The sequence below is a fragment of the Phalacrocorax aristotelis genome, chromosome W (genome assembly GCF_949628215.1).
Source record: "Phalacrocorax aristotelis chromosome W, bGulAri2.1, whole genome shotgun sequence".
Classification (NCBI taxonomy): domain Eukaryota; kingdom Metazoa; phylum Chordata; class Aves; order Suliformes; family Phalacrocoracidae; genus Phalacrocorax; species Phalacrocorax aristotelis.
The window spans coordinates 6,797,460-6,816,320 of NC_134310.1; the positions used below are offsets into that span (position 1 = coordinate 6,797,460).

General features: G+C 54.9%; 1 protein-coding gene across 1 annotated transcript; it reads right to left on the minus strand.

The window, feature by feature from the left end:
* Window positions 1-2,631: 2,631 nt before the first annotated feature.
* On the minus strand, window positions 2,632-4,803 carry LOC142049705 (la-related protein 6-like). Its single transcript, XM_075077634.1, has 3 exons — window positions 4,637-4,803; window positions 4,140-4,350; window positions 2,632-3,615 (listed from the first exon to the last, which is right to left on the minus strand). The coding sequence occupies exons 1-3, from the start codon at window positions 4,801-4,803 to the stop codon at window positions 2,632-2,634; spliced, it is 1,362 nt and encodes a 453-aa protein (XP_074933735.1).
* Window positions 4,804-18,861: the final 14,058 nt, after the last annotated feature.

Sequence of the window (18,861 nt, forward strand, 5' to 3'; positions counted from 1 at the left end):
CCTTTGTAATGAAAGAAACAAGAATACGTTGCCCTCATCTACTGCGCCTCCCATTACGTTTTCTCTGGAGCCTGAAAAATGTCTCTGTGGTAATTGGAGGGTACAATGGAAAATATAATTGGACAGAGACGTATCAGCAGCAGTTGTACTGCAGAGGAGGCCCAGAGCTGGCCAGGGTTTGGTATCTCTGCTGGAGAGGACGGAGACACGTAGATCCACACAGCAAAGCCAGAGAGCCTGTCTCCTAAGAGAAGGTCCGTAGGGATCGTCTGCATCTGATACATACTGCAGCCTTTGCAATGCAGAGACTCGCTCTTCTCCCTCCGGCTGCCTGCCTTAGCAAGGCTCTTCAGGACCTCCACGCCTTCCATCCAACTGGGACAAAACCCCATGGATTAAAACCATACTTAGAGGGAACCAACAGACCTGAGGGTACAAGGAAAAAGCCTTCCTGTGGGTGTGGGAGTCAGCAAATACACTTAGCAAGTGTGATGTTACGAGAGCGTGGCTTGGGATTTACAGAGGCACAGGCAAACACATAGACGTTGTTTGCAACACAGTCATGCAGAGTTTTGTGTTTCTCATGTCATACAGGAGGTTAACATTCTAGGGCAGCATTTGAGGGTTGACTCTTTCTAGCATCTAGTCAAGCGGAGGGGCAAAATGAGAACTTCCTTTTGAAAAGCACTCCTCAAGACAGAATGAAAGGCAAGTCTGCCCAACGTGACACCAATAAAAGAAGAAACTGAGAAGCAGAGCTGGAGCGGGTGCCGGAGCGCAGGCTCTCCGTCTCGGGAGCTGACTTTTGCATTTACTTTCTGTTTGGGAGCTGAAGAAATAAGTTCTTCTGCTCCTTCTTCACTCCAGCAAGAACCAGAAGTGTCTGTGCTTCCAGGAGACAATTCCAAATTCCTTTGCACATGGTGTTTTTATATTCAGAATTGCTCAGACGTAAGACAAACCACAGCACTATTTAACTTGCACTGTGGCACAAAGGAAAAAAATTCCAATAGCCCAAACAAAACCCCAAAGCCACCCAAGCACAACACAAGCCCCCAAGTTCTTCACACTGATTTGGCAGAACAAGTCCATAGCTGAGGTCCTAGGACAGTTTGGTCAGAGGGAGGCAGTGAAAAGCACCACATACGGTGGCATTCTCTCTAGCAGCGGGCTGGATCAAGCCGCTGGCAAACAGAACAGGCAGATAAACGCTGTTTCATAGAATCATGGAATAGTTTGGCTTGGAAAGGAGTTTTAGGGGCCATCTAGTCATAGGGGTTATTGGGAGGTGGCAAGACGGTATTGGGGAGCCAAGGGAGTTTTGGTGGGGTGGCAGGGATGTGGAGGAGATGGAGGGAGTGGGTGGTGGTTGAGTAGGGGTGGTGTACTTTGGGGGTAGGTTGGGGCAGGAGGGGATGTCGTAGGTTTGCTGGTATCTGTTGTGTTGGTTTCTGTTTCCATGAAAAGCTGTTTGTGCAAATGGCTGTGTGCCCGCGTGGGAGGGGGAGGGAGCACAGGGGCCACCGGGAAAGGGCACCCAAGGGGTACAGAAGCCCTGCTGAGCCCCAAATCACAGCCAGCGAGCCCCAAAGGGCACCAAGACACAGCCAGGGCCGACTCAGTGCCCACAGGGCAGGCAATGGCAGGGGGGACAGCACGGACACAGGCTTCCCCGGGCAAAGCGGCCCTTTGGTGGGGGAGCCACGACAGACAGCTCCTTGCAGGACTCACGGACACAGCCCCACGCAGAAAGCAGCACGGGGCCCCTGGGACAGGGACACAGCTCGGGGGCTGGGGAGGGCACAGACACGCCCCAACAAGGCCTGCAAGGCCTCCGTCTTGAGCACGACCAGCGTCCCCTCCAGCAGGGACAGGGCTCATTGCAAAGGCCCTCAAAGCCAATCAAGACAATCACACCCTTCCTCAGGCCCACCTCACTCAGCCCCAGAGACCGGCTTTGCCTCCCTCACCCCCCAAAATAACCCAAATCACCCCCAGAATGGCGAGGGAGGGAGCTGCAGGCCAGCCAGGGAACCCCCTCCCCTTCTCTGCCTCCACTGTGGGCAGCCGCAACACTAAATAGGATGGGGGGTGGGGGTGAGAGGGGTTGGAAATAATTAAAAAGAAAAAACTCACTGCAGCAGCCAGAAAGTGCCTGGAAGTTTCACCCCTCTTTATTGCCTATTTCCCATCCGAGAGCCACAACGTGGGCCAGGGCAGCCAACGACGACTTCGGGGAGCCACCTCAGCTTTGCGGGTGGGGCTTGCAGAAGGTGCGGGGTGAGGTCCCGTCAGAGCAGCCCCCAGCACCGGCGGTTGTAGGGGATAAGCCCCTTCCTTTGAGCAGTCTCAGTGACGCCGCTGGGGTGCTGGGAGCCCCTCTGGAGCCTGCACAGGCGCGCTCTCGGTGCCACCAGCATGGTATGGCGCAGTTCCTGGGGTCGCTGCTGCTCAGCATCTCGTCTCACATGCTGACCTGCTCCGAGCATCGTCATCAACCGATAACTACCGTCCCCTGCACCAGCTGCACCACCACTGCCCGCAGCTCTCAGGGCCCACACAGAGTTATTGTGCTCGAGTGAAGTGGAAAAGAAAAAAAGAAAAATCCCCAAACGCAAAGGTCAATGAGCCTCAGTGCTGGAGGGTAAGCTTTCCTCTCCCCATGCTGCTGCTGAAGCCCTTGGTGCCATCAGGGCCATTGGGCAGGCGAAGCACCCCACCCCGCAGGCCAAGGGGCTCAGGCACCCGATTTCCTGCCAGGGAATTTCTGGGAGGAGGTGTGGCATGCAGAGCAGGCCTGCTGCCCCTGGGTGCCCACGTATCCACCCCGCTCCCCCAGCCGCAGCCGTGGGGCCACTCCGTGCTGGAGCGGAAGCCGTGGCAGCCACCGGTGCCCAAGCCCATCCCGAGTGGGGGGAAGACTTTCCTGGTGAGGAGCGATCTTGTAAAGGTGTTGCTAAAGTCCCTGGGCTGGAAGGTGCTGCATGGGCAGGTGGGTGCTGAGGGTTCCGTGTTCAGGAGCAGGGACGGTGACACTGGAGCATTGCCTGACTCCGGAGAGCGGTAGAGCAGGGAGCCCCCAATGCCATCGGGGAAGGTCGTGGCCGCCGCCTGCGCCTTCCAATCCCACTGGTGGCCCAGCTTCTTCGCCACCTCCCTCTTGTTCTGAGGTTCCTTCTTGGAGACCTTCCAGCAGAGCCAGACCACCCTGATGCTCTCACCGCACTGGTGGCTTCGGCGGCCGAGGTGCTCAAAGGCCCTGTGGGCGCTCCCCAGCCTATCGTACTCCACCAGGGCACAGCGCTTTCTCAGCAGCTCGGGGAAGAGCGACGTGTATTTCCGCACATCCGAGGGCAGCTTGCGGCCCGGCTGCAGGATGCGGATGGATACAATGGCACCAAAGGGGCTGAACATACTCACGATGGTCTCCATGAAGTTATTCTGGATCGGCAGCAGCTCCCAGGCCAGCAGCAGTTTGCTGGGGGAGAAGCTCCGCAGGGACTCGGAAAGGGGGACCCGCCGCCTCACTTTGGTGCCCTCCTTGTTCACTTCCAGCAGCTCCGAGAACTGCAGGGCGTAGAGTGTGAGCCGCCAGTCACGCGTCAGGTATTTCATCTGTGGCAGAAAGGGAGCCACTGCGTCCCCATGAGTGTCCCCAGGCAGGGACCACCCTCAATCCATCATCCAGGCACGCTGAAGTCACGGCAAGGCACCATCCCCCTTTCACATGAGCAGATGCGGGTCTGCAGCAGGTGGTCTCCAGTGCCCCCTGGATTGCAGCAACAAGCTGCTGCTTCCCAGTACCTCACACCAGCAGCACTTCACTGCGCTTTTTCGGTTAAGGGATGGTCTCTCCCAAAGCAGCGCGGGGGGACAACGGGCAGAAGAGGCAAATCCAGCACTGAGGACTGTTCACTGCTTCCCCAGCCACCCTCCCTGGTTGCAGAACTGCTGCAGCACATCGAGGGCAGGGAGCAGAGCCCAGCTCTGCACCACCCGCACTTCCCTGGGACACAGACAGCCTGAGGGGAGCCTGGACCTCCCCACACACCCCACCAGAGACACACAGAGCACACCCAGACACCCTCCACCCAAAGGCCCTTTCCCACCCCGGCTGGCAGGTGCCATGGGCTGCCTACCTCCTTGAAGGACGTCAGCAGTTTGATGCTGACGAAGCCCATCTTGTTGTTTTGGACATGTTTCAGAAGGAAAGCATCCTTGGACAGGTTCTCATCAGAAAAGTAGAACTCCACCTGGGACACAATTCTCCGGACCAGCTGCGGGTCGGGGGCGGAGGAGCTGCAGTCCAACAGATCAGCCCCACAGACATCGCTTTCATCAGAGAAGCTCCTGGCAGAGCAGCAGAGACAGGGGTGTGAGCTGGTGGCCTTTGGGACGCACAGCACTGCCTGGTCTCAGCTACAACTGTGCAGATGGCAGAGACACCGCACAGACCCAGGGCCATCAGCTACAGGGGAGCAACGCCAGCCTGCACCCCGTGTGCCTCCCAATGCTGGGAGCACCAATGCCAGACCGTGAACCCCAATCCATCCCCGACAATGGACACATTCCCCTGGGGACAAACACGAGGCAAGAGCAGGGCTCAGCCCCCGCACGCATCCCAGCGGACACATACCCATTGAAGCTATTTAAGAAGTCCTCCTCTCTGATCAGGGTGAGCGAGCGGCTCTGCGGTGGAAGGAGATGCCGTGCCGGGAAGGAACTCCTTTGTTCCAGCTGAGGGGTGCTGCAGCTGGGCTGGGAAGCGAGCCCTGAGGCCACCCCGGAACTACCTGATGACATTGTCCTTCGCCTGGGACATTACAAAGGAGAAGCACAGTGGTAGGAGGCTTCCCAGCTGCAGCCAGCCCCAGGGCAGAGCCCTGCTCTGGGTTGCAGCCCCCAGCCCAGGGATGGGGGAGCAGAGGCAGCTCGTTGCTGTGCCCTTACCTGCTTAGCAGTGCTGAGAAAGGCAGAAAGAGCTGGCTTTACCTCCTAGAGACCTGCAAGCAGCAGGCCCCAAACCTCCCCTCCTCCAAACTAAGGCTCCTAAAAGACAAAGTGAACTGAAGAAAGGTAAAGCCCTTAGAGCACCCAAGCTGCTGGCTTATAAAGGCAGCCACTCAGAATGAGCTGCAGCAGGCAGTTATGGGCCTGCCCCCTCTGAGACCCAGCAGGCTCCAGGTGAAACCTGTCTGCTGGTTAAACAGCCCCAGCTCAGCCCCGGGAGCAGCCATGATTGCTAAGCCAGGCCAGGTAGGCAGGGGAGGGGCAGAGCCACTGGCACTGGTACCGGTACCCAGTGGTGCCCGGTGGTGCCCAGCAGGGTGGTGAACTGCTGCCATGAGGCATCTTGATCTGTGCCTCAGTTTCTGTGTCTTGTGCAGAGGCAGTAAGAGTGACCTGGAGGTGGAAGGAGGGTTGAGTCCAGGGCACTCTTTGGGCTCCTGGTGCTGCCAGAGTGACAGGCAAAGGTCTTTCTTCCTGCAGCGCTATTCCTCATCCCAAGGAGAGGGAGCAGAAGAGCCCCAAGAATGGGCTGAAGCCCAGGGAAGGGCACAGGCCCCCTGGGAGGGGGTGACACTGTGGGGCAGGACGGCCCATAGCTTCAGTATGAGATGGGGAAGGAGGTCCGGGATGAAGCTCATCCTTGGTGCTTGACCTGCCACCATGGGCAGCGTGGAGATGGGGACATGGCTGTCAGAGCAGCGGGGGCTTGGGCAGGCAGGGCGGCCGTGCCAGGCCGGGGGCGATGCCAGGGCATGGTGGGCTGCCCAGGCGGCCGAGAACCGGAGCTGCCCATCTGTGCAGGCATGGGGTTTAGCCGATGTTGCTCTGTGCGCTGTGGCCACAAGGACCAGCCAAGGGCTCGCCACGCGTCCACCCTGAGCTCTCAGAACCACCTGTCACCAGACTGTCAGCACCTCCCATGCGGGCAGCCTGGTCCCCGGCTGCAGCACTGCAGTCTCCCCTGCCCAAACACCCTGCCCCAGCCATGCAGGGCTGCTGCCGATGAACCCCCGGGCTGTGCCGCACTCTCCAGCTCAAAGCTCGTCCTTCTGGGATGAGTCCCGGGGACCGGCAATGCCGAACCTCTTCTGGGGTGTCACAAGCCCCCCGTTTTCCCTGGGAGCGGTGCACTTGCTGTCACCCCCGTACCACCTCCTGCCACTCTCTGCTGGTTGGGAAGCGTGTGTCGGTGAGATGGTGGGTGGAGGAGAATGTCCTGGGGTGAGAGGTGGCCTGCCTGGCAGGGGAGCTGGCAACAGCCACGGTCCCTGAAGGGTGGTGGCACTTGGTGGCAGGGGACAACGAGGGCACACCTCACCTGAACTTGCAAAGGGTGGCAGGACACTACAGGGCCGAACTCCACCCCCCCCCATCTACGTTGCCTCTAGACTGGAAGTACCTGCTGCTGGCAACCAGCCTTTGCCCACGCGCGGGCACGGCCTGTCCCTGGCAGGCAGCAAGGGGCCGCGCAGGCAGCCCCGCTTCCCCCGCCCTTCGCTGGGGTCCCATTGCCGAGCCCGGCAGCTCCCCGGCCTGCCAGCCCAGCCCCGCAGCAACGCTCGCGCCGGAGTCTCTGCAGGGATTTGCCCCCCGGGGAGGGGCGATGGAGCCAGCAGCGAGCCGAACGGGGCCGTGGGCACCTTCTAACGGCAGCATTCTGAGCTGCGCTTCGCTTTCCACCTGCAGCCGGGTACGCTCGGGGTCAGGAGGGGCTGCTCTGCTCCCCAGGGGGAAATAAGGCCCTCGTTCCCGCCCTGAGAGCTGGTATCCGAAGGAAGGTTCAGGCTGGTCCAGCCGTCCCCGCAAGACGGGATAATCCAGACGGGGAGGGAAGCGAGCAAGGACACAGAGGGAGAGGCTGACGGTAAAGCTTCCCCTTCCCAAGGGGAGAGAGCAGGAATGACCTGTCAGCCGGCACACCCCTGTCTCGCTGCTCCCATCCTCCACACCTAGTCTGGAAGCATAATTAGAAAATGCTTCTTGTGGCCCCGTGCAGAGCAGCAGCCTGACCTTTCAGACGCTTCTCCCCTCCGTGAACTTTGGTGTAACGGGCATATTACCCCTGCAAACCGGCCGCTCTGCTGTGGTGACTCTGCCTCCCTGCAGACACCGGATCCCTGGCCAAAAGTGCTTTAACTGGACTGCAGTGGGCAGATCCTGCACCTCCCCCGGACACTGTAAGGCTGCAGCATCTGCCTGACACCTCCTTTCAGTGACTAAAGAAGAAATGGGACCACAACAATTCTTGTACAGGCCTGAGCATTTGATACGTGTTTATTGCTCTTCCCAGCTAAAGCTGGGAATTTTGTGCATGTCGGGTTTAGGTGGTTATCCAAGCTCCTTGCACGGTGCTGCAGAGCTCCAGAGCATCTCGTTTGCCCGTCCGTGGTAAGCAGAAGGTCACCGGGTTTGGTCGGTAGCGGCTGCAAGGAAGAGCCAATGCGCCAGCTGAAGTTAAGATCACGCTCAGTGGGAGCAGGGGAGTTTAAGACTTGATTGCTCCGTTGTTTTTTTAGACCATCTGATCTCATTGGCAGGATCTGAAGTGCAGACTCTGACCCAGGGCGTATTCCTAGTCGTTATTTACAAATATATCCAGCTTTCTCACTTCTCTCCTGCTGCTTCGATATGAGACATTTACAGACAAACATCACCCCGACAGACAACAGCACGGGACAGTAAGAGGGAAAGATGTGCCACTACACACACCTTCTTTTCACTTTCCACTAGCAATATTTTTCCAAGTGCCACAGCTACCTTAGTACCATTCCGAACGAGCAAATAATATATTTGGATAGAATATGCTCTGCTATGAAAATGTACATGGGACCCCTGGAAAAGCTCACATCAAACACTTCATCACGCTCACAACGTCACCTCCAACGGGAGAGTAAGTCAGGCCAAGCAGTGTGGTGACAAAGGCTCCTTAGCTGTCTCCCAAGAGGTGAGACAAGAGAGGAAACACCTTGTAGCTGTACGCTTCTACGGGAGAACTTATCTTGGGCCACATATCTCCGGGACACAGGGCTCTACCCACCCTGGGGACAGTGATGCACAGACATCAATATGATGGGTACAAAATGTCCGTTTATTTAGCTGCGTCACACGCTTATATAGCTCTTGCGCTTCCTGTTCCTGCCACTCCTATGGGGAGGAGTCTATCTTTCCGTCACATCCCGTGATCTTCCGGTCGCCGATCCCTGTCTATTCCCCTACATCGCCCCCTACCCATGCTATGAAAAATTCTACAAATCTACTTGCGTAAGCGGATACATATTGTGGTCAGGTCTATCTATATTCATGTAACTCTCGCAGGCGCTCTCTGATTTGTCTTATAACACAGCATAACAATGACAGCCCACAAGTAACCATGGTTACTACACACAACAAGATCCCCCCAATTATTACTATCCAATCCCAGTTCATATCTCTCTTTTGCCGCCCTTTCCCAGTGTCGCTCTCTTTGCAATAGTGCTTGCGATCTCGTCAAGGAGCTCATTTCTTTTCCCAATGGTACGGCTAGCATGAGGATCCATGTCAGCAGACCCTGCAAAGAGACAACTCAGAGAGGGATTATTCATTGTACATCCTTGCACAGTTCTGCTTTCACACACTTTGCAGGCACCCACTCTATGCGCCCTTCATTCTCAACCGCGGCGTAGCCCCTCCCCAGGCATCTCAGTTTCCATCCTCTCTCCCATTGCTCACTGCCCGGGAACCTTACTCGTACCTGCGGATAGCGCTCGCCTGCTTGAGCTTTGCCAAAGTGCTTCTCCACTGCTGTAACTTGCTCCTGCCCGCGTATAAAATGATTAAGCGAATATAATGCACGCATTAAAATAGTTTGCTGAGCTGCTACGGGTATAGCTCCCTTATACCCCTCCCCCTCCCCACGCTGTATTATTTTTGCTTTCAAGGTGTGATGAGCGCGTTCTACTATTGCCTGCCCTGTGCTATTGTAAGCAATGCCGTGTTTTAATACAATATTCCAAGCTTTACACCATTCTTGGGTACTTCGAGCCCGAAAGCATGGTCCATTATCTGTTTTTATCTCGGTGGGCTTTCCAAGCCACGCCATTACCGTGGTCCAATGCGCAGCCAACTGCGTTGCGGTCTGCTTCCGATGTCGAGTAGCCATGATGACTCCACTATATGTATCAATTGTAATTGCCAGGTGCCGTCCGGGGGCCAACTGTGGACATTCAGTAAAGTCAGTCTGCCAGATAGCATTTGCTTCCAGTCCTCGAGGGTTGACTCCTGCCTCCCACAATGGCGAGTGCTGACAGTAAGGACAGGTGGCTACTACTTCTCTTGCTGCTCTTATTGAGATGCCACACTCCTTTGCCAAGGCTTTAGCACCCAGGTGCAGTTGGTCATGCAGTTTCTTTGCCTCCGTCAATGTCCAGGCTCCCGCGGCTGCCTCATCAGCCATGCGATTCCCCTCAATCAGTGGTCCAGGCCCCGTCTGATGACTGCGAATGTGAATTACTGTCACAGTTGCTCCTCGCTGCGATAAAGCAACCTCTAGCATCAAGGCAATTTCCGTGTGTGGTACACCCTCTCGTTTCATGGACATGACTAATTTATACACGTATAAGGAGTCCATGCACACATTTATATGCCGATCTATATCCTTTCGCAGGGCCATCCCTAGCGCTTTCACCTCCAGCCACTGCACACTTTTACCCCGCTCCTCATACGTCTGGCGCATCCACTATTCCCTTCTTTCCACACTACCGCCGCTCTGTTCGTCTTCGAGGAAGCGTCTGTGAAATATGTTGGTCCTGGGTGAGGGGTATCCAAAACTCTACTATCCACACTTAAATCCACCACTTTGGCTGTGTCGGCCCACCTCTGTACCGTGCCTGTGACGATTTTCCCTGGGTATGAGTATACTGCCAATTGTATATCCTCTTCACTCTCTACCACCTTCCGCCATTTGTCCCCATTCCACGGCACTGTGAGCTTATCTGGCTCCTTCCCAAAGATTCCCTTGCTTTCCCGTCGCAGACGCCAAATCATTCCCCCAGCTACCTTGACTTTTGTGGAGAATGCATCCTTGGGGGCCTTCTGATATATCCATCGCAGTGGTTTTTCTTCCCCTGCCCGTATTTGATATAGCAATCCTAATCCTCCACCGGCGGTCAGAATCCAACCTGTGATTAATTCCTCCTGGGGGTCCCACCGCCATACTCCTTCCTTTTGCATTCGACGTTCTATCATCTGCAACTGCTGGACTGCCTCAGCGTCTAAACTCCTGGGCTCCCATGGGTCGGTCCCTTTCAGCAACGCATAGAAAGGTTGCATCTCCTCACCGGTGACGCGCACGAATGTCCGCAACCACTGCAGTGCTCCTACCAGCTTCTGTACATCGTGTAAATTTTTAACCCTAGGTGTAAGTTTAATAGGCTGAGCTTGTATGCAATCCCCTTGTATTCTAGCACCCAGAAATCCACACACTGGTCCTCGCTGTACCTTTGCCTCAGCTGCCTTGAGGCCCTGTCTCTCAAGGCCCCTTTGGGTGTCTGAAAAGACTTGTTCACACAACGCCTCGGTGGGCGCAGCTATGAGGACGTCATCCATGTAGTGGATCATGTAGATTCTCTCCTGATACTGCTGCCTTACTTGCTGCAATGCAGAAGCCACATACCTCTGGCACATCGCTGGAGAATTTTTCATCCCCTGCGGAAGTACTGTCCACTGCCATCTACTACCTGGTTCTGCGCGGTTCACCGCAGGCAGAGTAAAGGCAAATCTCTTTCTATCATCTGGATGTAGCGGAATGCTGAAGAAGCAGCCTTTGATATCTAAAACAATGACTCGCCATCCTTTTGGGACAGCACTCAAATCTGGTAGGCCAGGTTGGAGAGGCCCCATGTCCTCCATTTGCTGATTTACTGCTCTAAGGTCATGCAGCATCCTCCATTGGTTTTTATCTTTCTTTTTTACAGCAAATATAGGGGTGTTCCACGGGCTCATCGAGGGCTCTAGGTGCCCTGCTTCGTGCTCTCGTTTTACTATAGCTCTTACAGCCTCTATTTTCTCTGTTGTCAGGGGCCACTGCTCCACCCAGACGGGCTGTTCGGTTTTCCACACTAACTTGTGCTGACAAAGCCCCTCTGAGGCAGTGGCCCTTATGCTAAATTTTTCAACCCGATCCCCATCTGGGCAAGGGCGTCTCGCCCTAACAAGGGGCTTGCTACCCCATCTGCTCCTAGTATGGTCACTACGGCCGTGAGGAGCTTCCCTGCCTCCTCGTCCATGACTTCGAGTTTCACAGGGCAAGTACTAGTCCTCGTTTGTTGTTCTCCTCCTACCCCTATTATACGCTTTCCCATGGCAAGGGGACAAGTTGGTGGCCACCGTTCGAGTGGCATCACTGTGACATCTGCCCCGGTATCCACTAACATTCCCGGGCATATCCGTGCCAGGCAACTCGGCTCTTGCGGGGTAATCATCACTGCTGCCATGGGTCTCTCGTCACAGCCTATGACCAAGGCCACGCGGGGGCTGTAACCTGCAAATCTTGCTGGTTCTGCTCCCCTGCCTGAAGGGTCACTCCCCCTTGGCCCGCTATGGTGGGCCAAGCTCCTGGCACTGGCACCATGATGGGGGCCATTTGACTCACAGGAGGCGTGAATCCCCCTCGCTTCGCCCTCCTTTGGCCGTTTCCCGGCTTTGTGGTTGGACAATCTCTTGCCAGGTGTCCTGGCTTCCCACACGCCCAGCACCTCCCTACTGGGCGCGCTCCTCCTCCATTATGTCCTCCCCTTTCCGCTAGCGGGCACCCAGCTTTAAAGTGCCCTTGCCGTCCACACAAGTGACATCTGGGCCCCACCCCGGCCGCTTGCACCAGCACCCTTTCTTCGCTTCCACAGTCAGGGTTCTGGCAGATGTGCGCTCCCGCACCGCCATGCTGATTCAACGCCTCCTGGCGCAAGACATGCCTGATGGTTTGACCCAATGAAGTCCCCACTGCCAGGGTGCGGAGGACATCTTGTGTTTGCGGATTTGCTTGACTTCGGAGGCAATCCATAACGACTGCCTCCTTGGCTGCTGGTGGCAATTCTGATTCTATAATAGCCTTCTGCAACCTGTCACAAAACGTTGTAAATGGCTCTGCTAGTCCTTGCTGTATCTTTTGCCAAGGTTCTGCTTTTTTCTCATACCTGCCCACTTCGCTATACGCTCTGCGGGAACTCTCCGTTACCGCTTGCAGCTCCCTGCCCCTTAATTATGCTGCTTGCAACTGCGGGGTTTCCAGTCCTTGACTTCTGCCAGTGAGCCAGTCAAGGGTGGTCCTTCTCAGCGGGTGGCCCGGAACTGCCGCCACTTGCTGTACGAGGGCATGGCAGGCACTGTGCATTGCCTCCTTCCAAAGTATGTACATTGTGGGAGCCAATATTGCTTTCGCCAACTGCTTAGCATCAGAGGGGGTCAACGGCGCTGCATGCGCAGCGTCCAGCAGCAATCCTACTCCTTCGTCTTTCACCCCTTTTCTCTAATTTCTCGCCATAAACTTCGCACTAGCTTGGCATCTATCGGCGTCCACTCCACCCCTCCTCCTGGAGCTAGTCGGACAGGGAAGATCCCGGGCATCTCTATCCTTACTCCATCAAGGCTACAATCTCTGGCTATCAGCCGCCAGTTAGGTAACTCGACTGACTGTCGCTGGGGCGCCCCCTTCATTAAGAGTCCTGTCTGCCGCCGAGTTACTTCCCCTAGTGCGCGCATAGCCTGCTGCAGCTGCCGCAGCACGTCCTCCGCGGACCCCTCCGGAGCTGCAGCACTCCGGACCTCCCCTTTTGGCGGTCCCTCCCCTCCCTCACTCTGACTGGTCCTCCGAGTCCCTGCTGCCTTATGCCTCTTTTTTGCGCGCTGCAGGCAAGCTGCCCCCTCTTCCCACATGTGGGCATCGGTTTCTCCCCCAATTTCTGATTCGCTGCTACTCGAGGTTGTTCTATACCCCCCCTGTCCTCCCCTCCAGGCACCCCAATCCCCCTCCTCGTCCGACTCCCATCTCAAGGGTTGCCCCGGGAGCCAGTCTCGAGGGTTGGGCAGAGGGCGGTGCCGCTGCCGGCGCTGCTGCCGGTGATGATCATCTTTCTCCTTCCACTCCGTCACTCCCGCTGCGTCCGCTGCCACGTCACCCTCCCCGCGCCTGTGCCAAATCGTACCAGGGGTATGCGGGGGGGGGGGCATTCCAAGGGTCCTGCTGGCTCAACAGGGAACACCGCCGCTTCCCGATCCACCTCTTTGGGAGCCTCAGACTGAGTCGCTGGCCAGGCTACTCCATCCAAACTCTCCCCTTCTTCCCCATCCCCCGCGATGCTTGCCCCTGTCTGCGTCCCCACTGCCCCTCCTGGGTCTATTTCCGGGCTACTGTCGCCTGTAGCACCGTGCAGGCACCGCCGCGCCTGCCGCCACGTCTCCTGATCATCCCGAGCTTTCAAGAGTAATCGGTGTATCTTTCCCCAGAGCTGTATGTACTGGGGTTTTCCCATCATAGCCCTTTCGGCTAACTCCTCTTCAATTCTCGCACAATTATCTTTATTAAATATGTCTGTGGGACTTCGTATGAGCCCCTGCGTAATCATCCATTGGATGGCCTTTGAGGTAGGCGCCTTCGATATCGAAGTACCATATTCCTTCCCCAATCCCTTCAGTACCTTTACGACTGTACCTATTACGTGCCCGCCATCCTGCGGCTCACTGTCCCACCCCTGCGTGCCTCAAGTTGTCATTTCCCCCCAGCGAACTTGCCATGCCGCCCCGCCGATCGCGTCGGGGTCATCACTTGTAGATGTACGCTTCTGTGGAAGAACTTATCTTGGGCCGCATATCTCCGGGACACAGGGCTCTACCCACCCTGGGGACAGTGATGCACAGACATCAATATGATGGATACAAAATGTCCGTTTATTTAGCTGCGTCACACGCTTATATAGCTCTTGCGCTTCCTGTTCCTGCCACTCCTATGGGGAGGAGTCTATCTTTCCGTCACATCCCGTGATCTTCCGGTCGCCGATCCCTGTCAATTCCCCTACAACACCTCAAGTGTATGTACACGGATGCATGCAGTCTAGGTAACAACAGGAGGAACTGGAGCTCCGTGCCCACTCAGAAGGGTACGACATCGTAGGAGTAAATGAAACATGGTGGGACACCTCAGACGACTGGGGCATCACAATGGACGGTTACAAGCTCTTTTGTAAAGATAGGCAAGGTAGACTAGGTGGAGGAGTTGCACTCTTGTCATGGTTTTAGGTGGGGTAGAGTTAATTTTCTTCACTCCAGCTGGTATAGTGCTGTGCTTTGGACTTAGCATGGAAAAAAAATGTTGAGACAACACGCAGATGTTTTGGGCTGTTGCTGGGTAGCGCTTGTACTAGTCAAGGACTTTTCTAGCCTCCCATGCTCTGCTGGGTGCACAAGAAGCCGGGAGGGGAGGGGGCACAGCTAAGAGAGCGGATTCAAACTGACCAAAGGGATATTCCATATCCTGTAACGTCATGCCCAGTATGTTAACTGGGAGGGGCTGGCCGGGGCAGGGAGGAAGCAATCGCGGCTCGGGGACGGGCAGCGTCGGTCGGCGGGTGGTGAGCGGTTGTATCGTTCGTGTTTCTGTGTTTTTTTTCCCTTTATTTTCCCTTTCCTTTCCTTTTCCATTTTATTATCTTAACATTATTGTCATTACTATCATAATCATTATAATTATTATTATTTTATTGTAATCCTTAAACTGTGCTTATCTCAACCCACAAGTTCTTTTGCTTGTCCAATTCTCTTCCCCATGCCACAGGGGTGGGGGGCAGTGAGCAAGCGGCTGGGTGGTGCTCAGTTGCCAGCTGAGGCTGAACCACGACAACTCTACATCAAGGAACACCTGGAATGTATCGGAGCCAACTATGGTGATAGTGGCTGCTCTATCGAATGCCTCTGGGATAAAGCCAAAGGGGTCATATCCAAGCAGGACCTCACAGTGGGCTTCTGCTATCGACCTCCTAACCATGGTGACGAAGCCGACAAAGTGATACTTGGGGCACTAAAGCAAGCTTCTGGCTAACAGAGCCTGGTCCTGATGGGTGACTTCAACTACCCAGACATCTCCTGGAAGAACAATACGGCAGCTTGCATGCCATCTACCAAGTTCCTGGAGTGTATAGAGGACTCTTTCCTGATACAAATGATAGACGTGCCAACCAGGAAGGAGGCGCTGCCGGACTTGCTATTCACAAACCGGGAAAGCCTGCTTTGTAATATCATGGTTAGTGACAGCCTTGGCTGCAGCGACCACAATATTGTGGAGTTTGGGATCCTGCTGAGTGTGCTGAAGGTCACCTCTAAGACAAGGGTTCTAGATTTTAGAAGAGCAAACTTCAGTGCGCTCAGGGCTCAACTCGGAGGGATTCGATGGGAGGCTTCCATGGAATACAAAGGAGGTAGTGAGAGCTGGGAATTCTTCAAGAACTCCCTATTGGAAGCACAAAACCAGTTTATCCTCTACAAAGGAAGAGGAAGTAGGCAGAGCAAGAGGCCCCCATGGCTCAACCATGACCTCCTGGGTCTACTCAAATCCAGAAGGGAAGCACACCAGAAATGGAGAAGCGGAGGATTGTCCACAGAGAACTACAAGGGCATAGCCAGAGAGTGCAGAGACGCAGTCAGAAAAGCAAAAGCCCAGTTTGAATTGAAACTGGCTGTAGACATAAAAAATAACAAGAAAGGGTTCTTCAGACGTGTCAACCACAAGCAGAAAAAGAAGGAAAACATAGGCCCATTGTTAAACGGAAAAGGAGAATCAATCACCAATGATGCAGAAAAGGCAGAGGTCCTCAACACCTTCTTCACCTCGGTCTTTACCAGCACTGCAGGGTCCCAGGCTTTGGGAACAAAATTGCCAATTGAACCAAACACCGACCCACCGTCGGTGAAGGAAGAGTTAGTATATGAACTACTAGAGGAGCTTGACCGCCACAAACCAATGGGCCCTGACGACATCCACCCGAGGGTGTTGAGAGAGCTTGCTGACATCATCGTAAAGCCGCTCTCCATAAGCTTTGAAGAAGTCAGGGAGAACGGTGGACGTCCCTGAGGACTGGAGGAAGGCAAATGTTACCCCTGTCTACAAGAAGGGCTCGAGGGAGGATCCGGGTAACTGTAGGCCCATCAGCCTTACTTCAGTCCCTGCGAAAGTTATGGAACGAATCCTCCTGGGGGCCATCACAAGTCAATTGAAGCACGTGATTGGGAAAAGCCAACATGGCTTCACTAAAGGCAGATCGTGCTTGACTAACCTGGTGGCCTTCTATGACAAAGTGACTTGCCTGGTGGACATGGGGCGGGCGGTGGACATTGTCTACCTGGACTTCTCCAAGGCCTTTGATACGGTCCCCCATAGTCTCCTCCTGGAGAAATGGATGTGTTATGGGCTAGAGAAGCGGTCTGTGCAGTGGGTGGGGAACTGGCTGACAGGCCGCACCCAAAGGGTGGTGGTAAATAGCTCTTTCTCAAACTGGCAACCTGTCACTAGTGGAGTCCCCCAGGGATCGATATTGGGCCCAGTGTTATTCAACATCTTTATAAGTGATCTGGATACTGGCATCAAGAGTAGCCTGATGGAGTTTGCTGATGACACCAAGTTGAGTGGGGAAGCAGACATGCCAGAAGGGAGAGCTGCTCTGCAGGGAGATCTGGATAGGTGGGAGGAGTGGGCCAGCAAGAAGCTTACAAAGTTCAACAAGGAGAAGTGTAAGGTCATGCACCTGGGAAGACATAATCCGGGAGTGCAGCACAGACTGGGATCCACCTGGCTGGAGAGCAGCTCTGTGGAAAGGGACCTGGGGGTCCTGGTGGACAGAAAGCTCAACATGAGCCAACAGTGGCTGCTGTGGCCAAGAAGGCCAACAGGCTGCTGGGTTGCATCAAAAAGGGCATCGCCAGCAGAGATAAAGAAGTCATTACCCCACTCTACTCAGCGTTTGTCAGGCCACACCTGCGTACACACCTGTGTACAGTTCTGGTCCCCTCTATACAAAAAGGATGTGGACAGGCTGGAAGGGGTCCAGAGAAGGGCCACCAAGATGATCAGAGGACTGGGAAGCTGCCGTACGAGGATAGGCTGGGAGAACTGGGTTTGTTCAGCCTTGAGAAAAGGAGGCTCAGAGGGGATCTCATCCCCATGTACCAGTACTTAAGGGGTAGTTACAAAGAAGATGGAGACTCCCTTTTTACACGGAGTCCCATGGAGAGGACAAGGGGCAATGGACACAAATTGCTCTTGGGGAGATTCCGATTGGACACCAGAGGGAAATTTTTCACACTGAGGAGAGTCAACCATTGGAATAATCTCCCCAGGAAAGTGGTTGACTCGGCCACGTTGGACACTTCAAGAGTCGTCTGGACAGGGTGCTGGGCCGTCTTGTTTAGACTCTGCTCTTCCTAGAAAGGTTGGACTAGATGACCTCTGAGGTCCCTCCCAACCCCTGATTCTGTGATTCTGTGATTCTGTGATCATTAGAAATAATAATAAAAATAATCATAATAAAAGCTATTTATGACGCGGCCTTTATTCACAGAAAGATTTGCCCCCGGGCTTTGTTTTTGCAGTTTGGCTTGATGACAGATTCCCCCACCCACCTCTGCCCTGTAGTCCGCACCAGCCCAGACCCCCAGGACACAGAAAGGGAGAATAAAACCCTGCTGGGGCAGAAGCTCCACCAGCTCAGCCCCGCCGGAGCCACCATCACAATGTTTCACAAGCGCACCCCCCGTGCTCCGGGGGGCTGTGTCCACCTCGCTGCCCAGGTCACTCATGTCCTCTGTAAAGGACAGGTCTTGGCATGAGAACGGCGACCGGAGGGGAAGAGCTCCTTTCTCCTAACAGAGCAGGGTGGAGGGGCCAGCACGAGGTTCCCCCTTCCACAGTAATTCAACCCTGACCCAGCAGGATTCCCCTTGAGGGAGAGGAGGCACCTTTGTCCAGCGGTGTTGGAGACAGAGGTGTGAGGTCACCAAACTGAAAGACAAAGGCATTACAAGGTGAGTGAGGCTTATGGAGACCAGACCTGAAGTTGGCATCCGTTTCCAAGCAATTTTAACAAGCAGCCTAAGTGCTCCAGAGGAAGCACGAGCATCAGCAGTGCCGGCGGTGAAAAGCAGAAAGCAAAACCAACCACATATTTTGGGGAAAAGTCTGCCGCTGGCATTGAAGCCTCTGGGCAAACACCACACGCAACAATCCAAGGCAGGATGGAGCTGTGGAACGAAGGGAGAAATGTTTCTGTCTGCCATGTCAGGGCCAAGTGCTGCCACAGACTGAAGGATGGTGCCTTTTCTCCAGCCCTCTGCATCTCTCGGGCAGCTACTCAGGCATGCCAGCTATTCCCCTCTCCTGGGGCTCTACCATCACTCCACCCTGTGCAACTCTGTGCAAAGCCTTCGCATTCGTGTCACAGAAGTGCTTTGCCTTGCAAGGCCGCCGTGTCAAGTGTAACCAGAGAGCTGGGGATATATTGGGTTCTGGAGACGTGTTGTCTCCCTCTGTGAAGAGGTCTGAAACACTAAATTGCTATAACAGTAGTGTTGAAAAGTCATGCAAAGTTGGGCAGCGGAAGGCACTGAGGAGAGCAGGAGTTTAAAAGTGAGCGATGGAAATGGAAGGACACGATTCATCCTCTTTTGCTGGGAAGAATCAGCCTCCTCCTGGGCAACAGAAATATTGCACGGGTTTAAAGAAGGCAAAACCTGATGGATGAAAGCCTGCCACAGCTAGGTCTTGCTGGAAGCCACTCTCTGCCTTTCATGTTCCTTGAATATCAATAAAGACAGAGGTTTTGCAGGGAATAGTGG

Bases quoted from the DNA above. Each gene is read 5' to 3' on its own strand.
- LOC142049705 (XM_075077634.1), bottom strand. From the start codon at position 4,803: ATGTCATCAGGTAGTTCCGGGGTGGCCTCAGGGCTCGCTTCCCAGCCC. The intron at 4,351-4,636 runs GTATGTGTCCGC...CTGCTCTGCCAG, and splicing joins TTCTTAAATAGCTTCAATGG to GAGCTTCTCTGATGAAAGCG. The intron at 3,616-4,139 runs GTAGGCAGCCCA...TTTCTGCCACAG, and splicing joins TGCTGACGTCCTTCAAGGAG to ATGAAATACCTGACGCGTGA.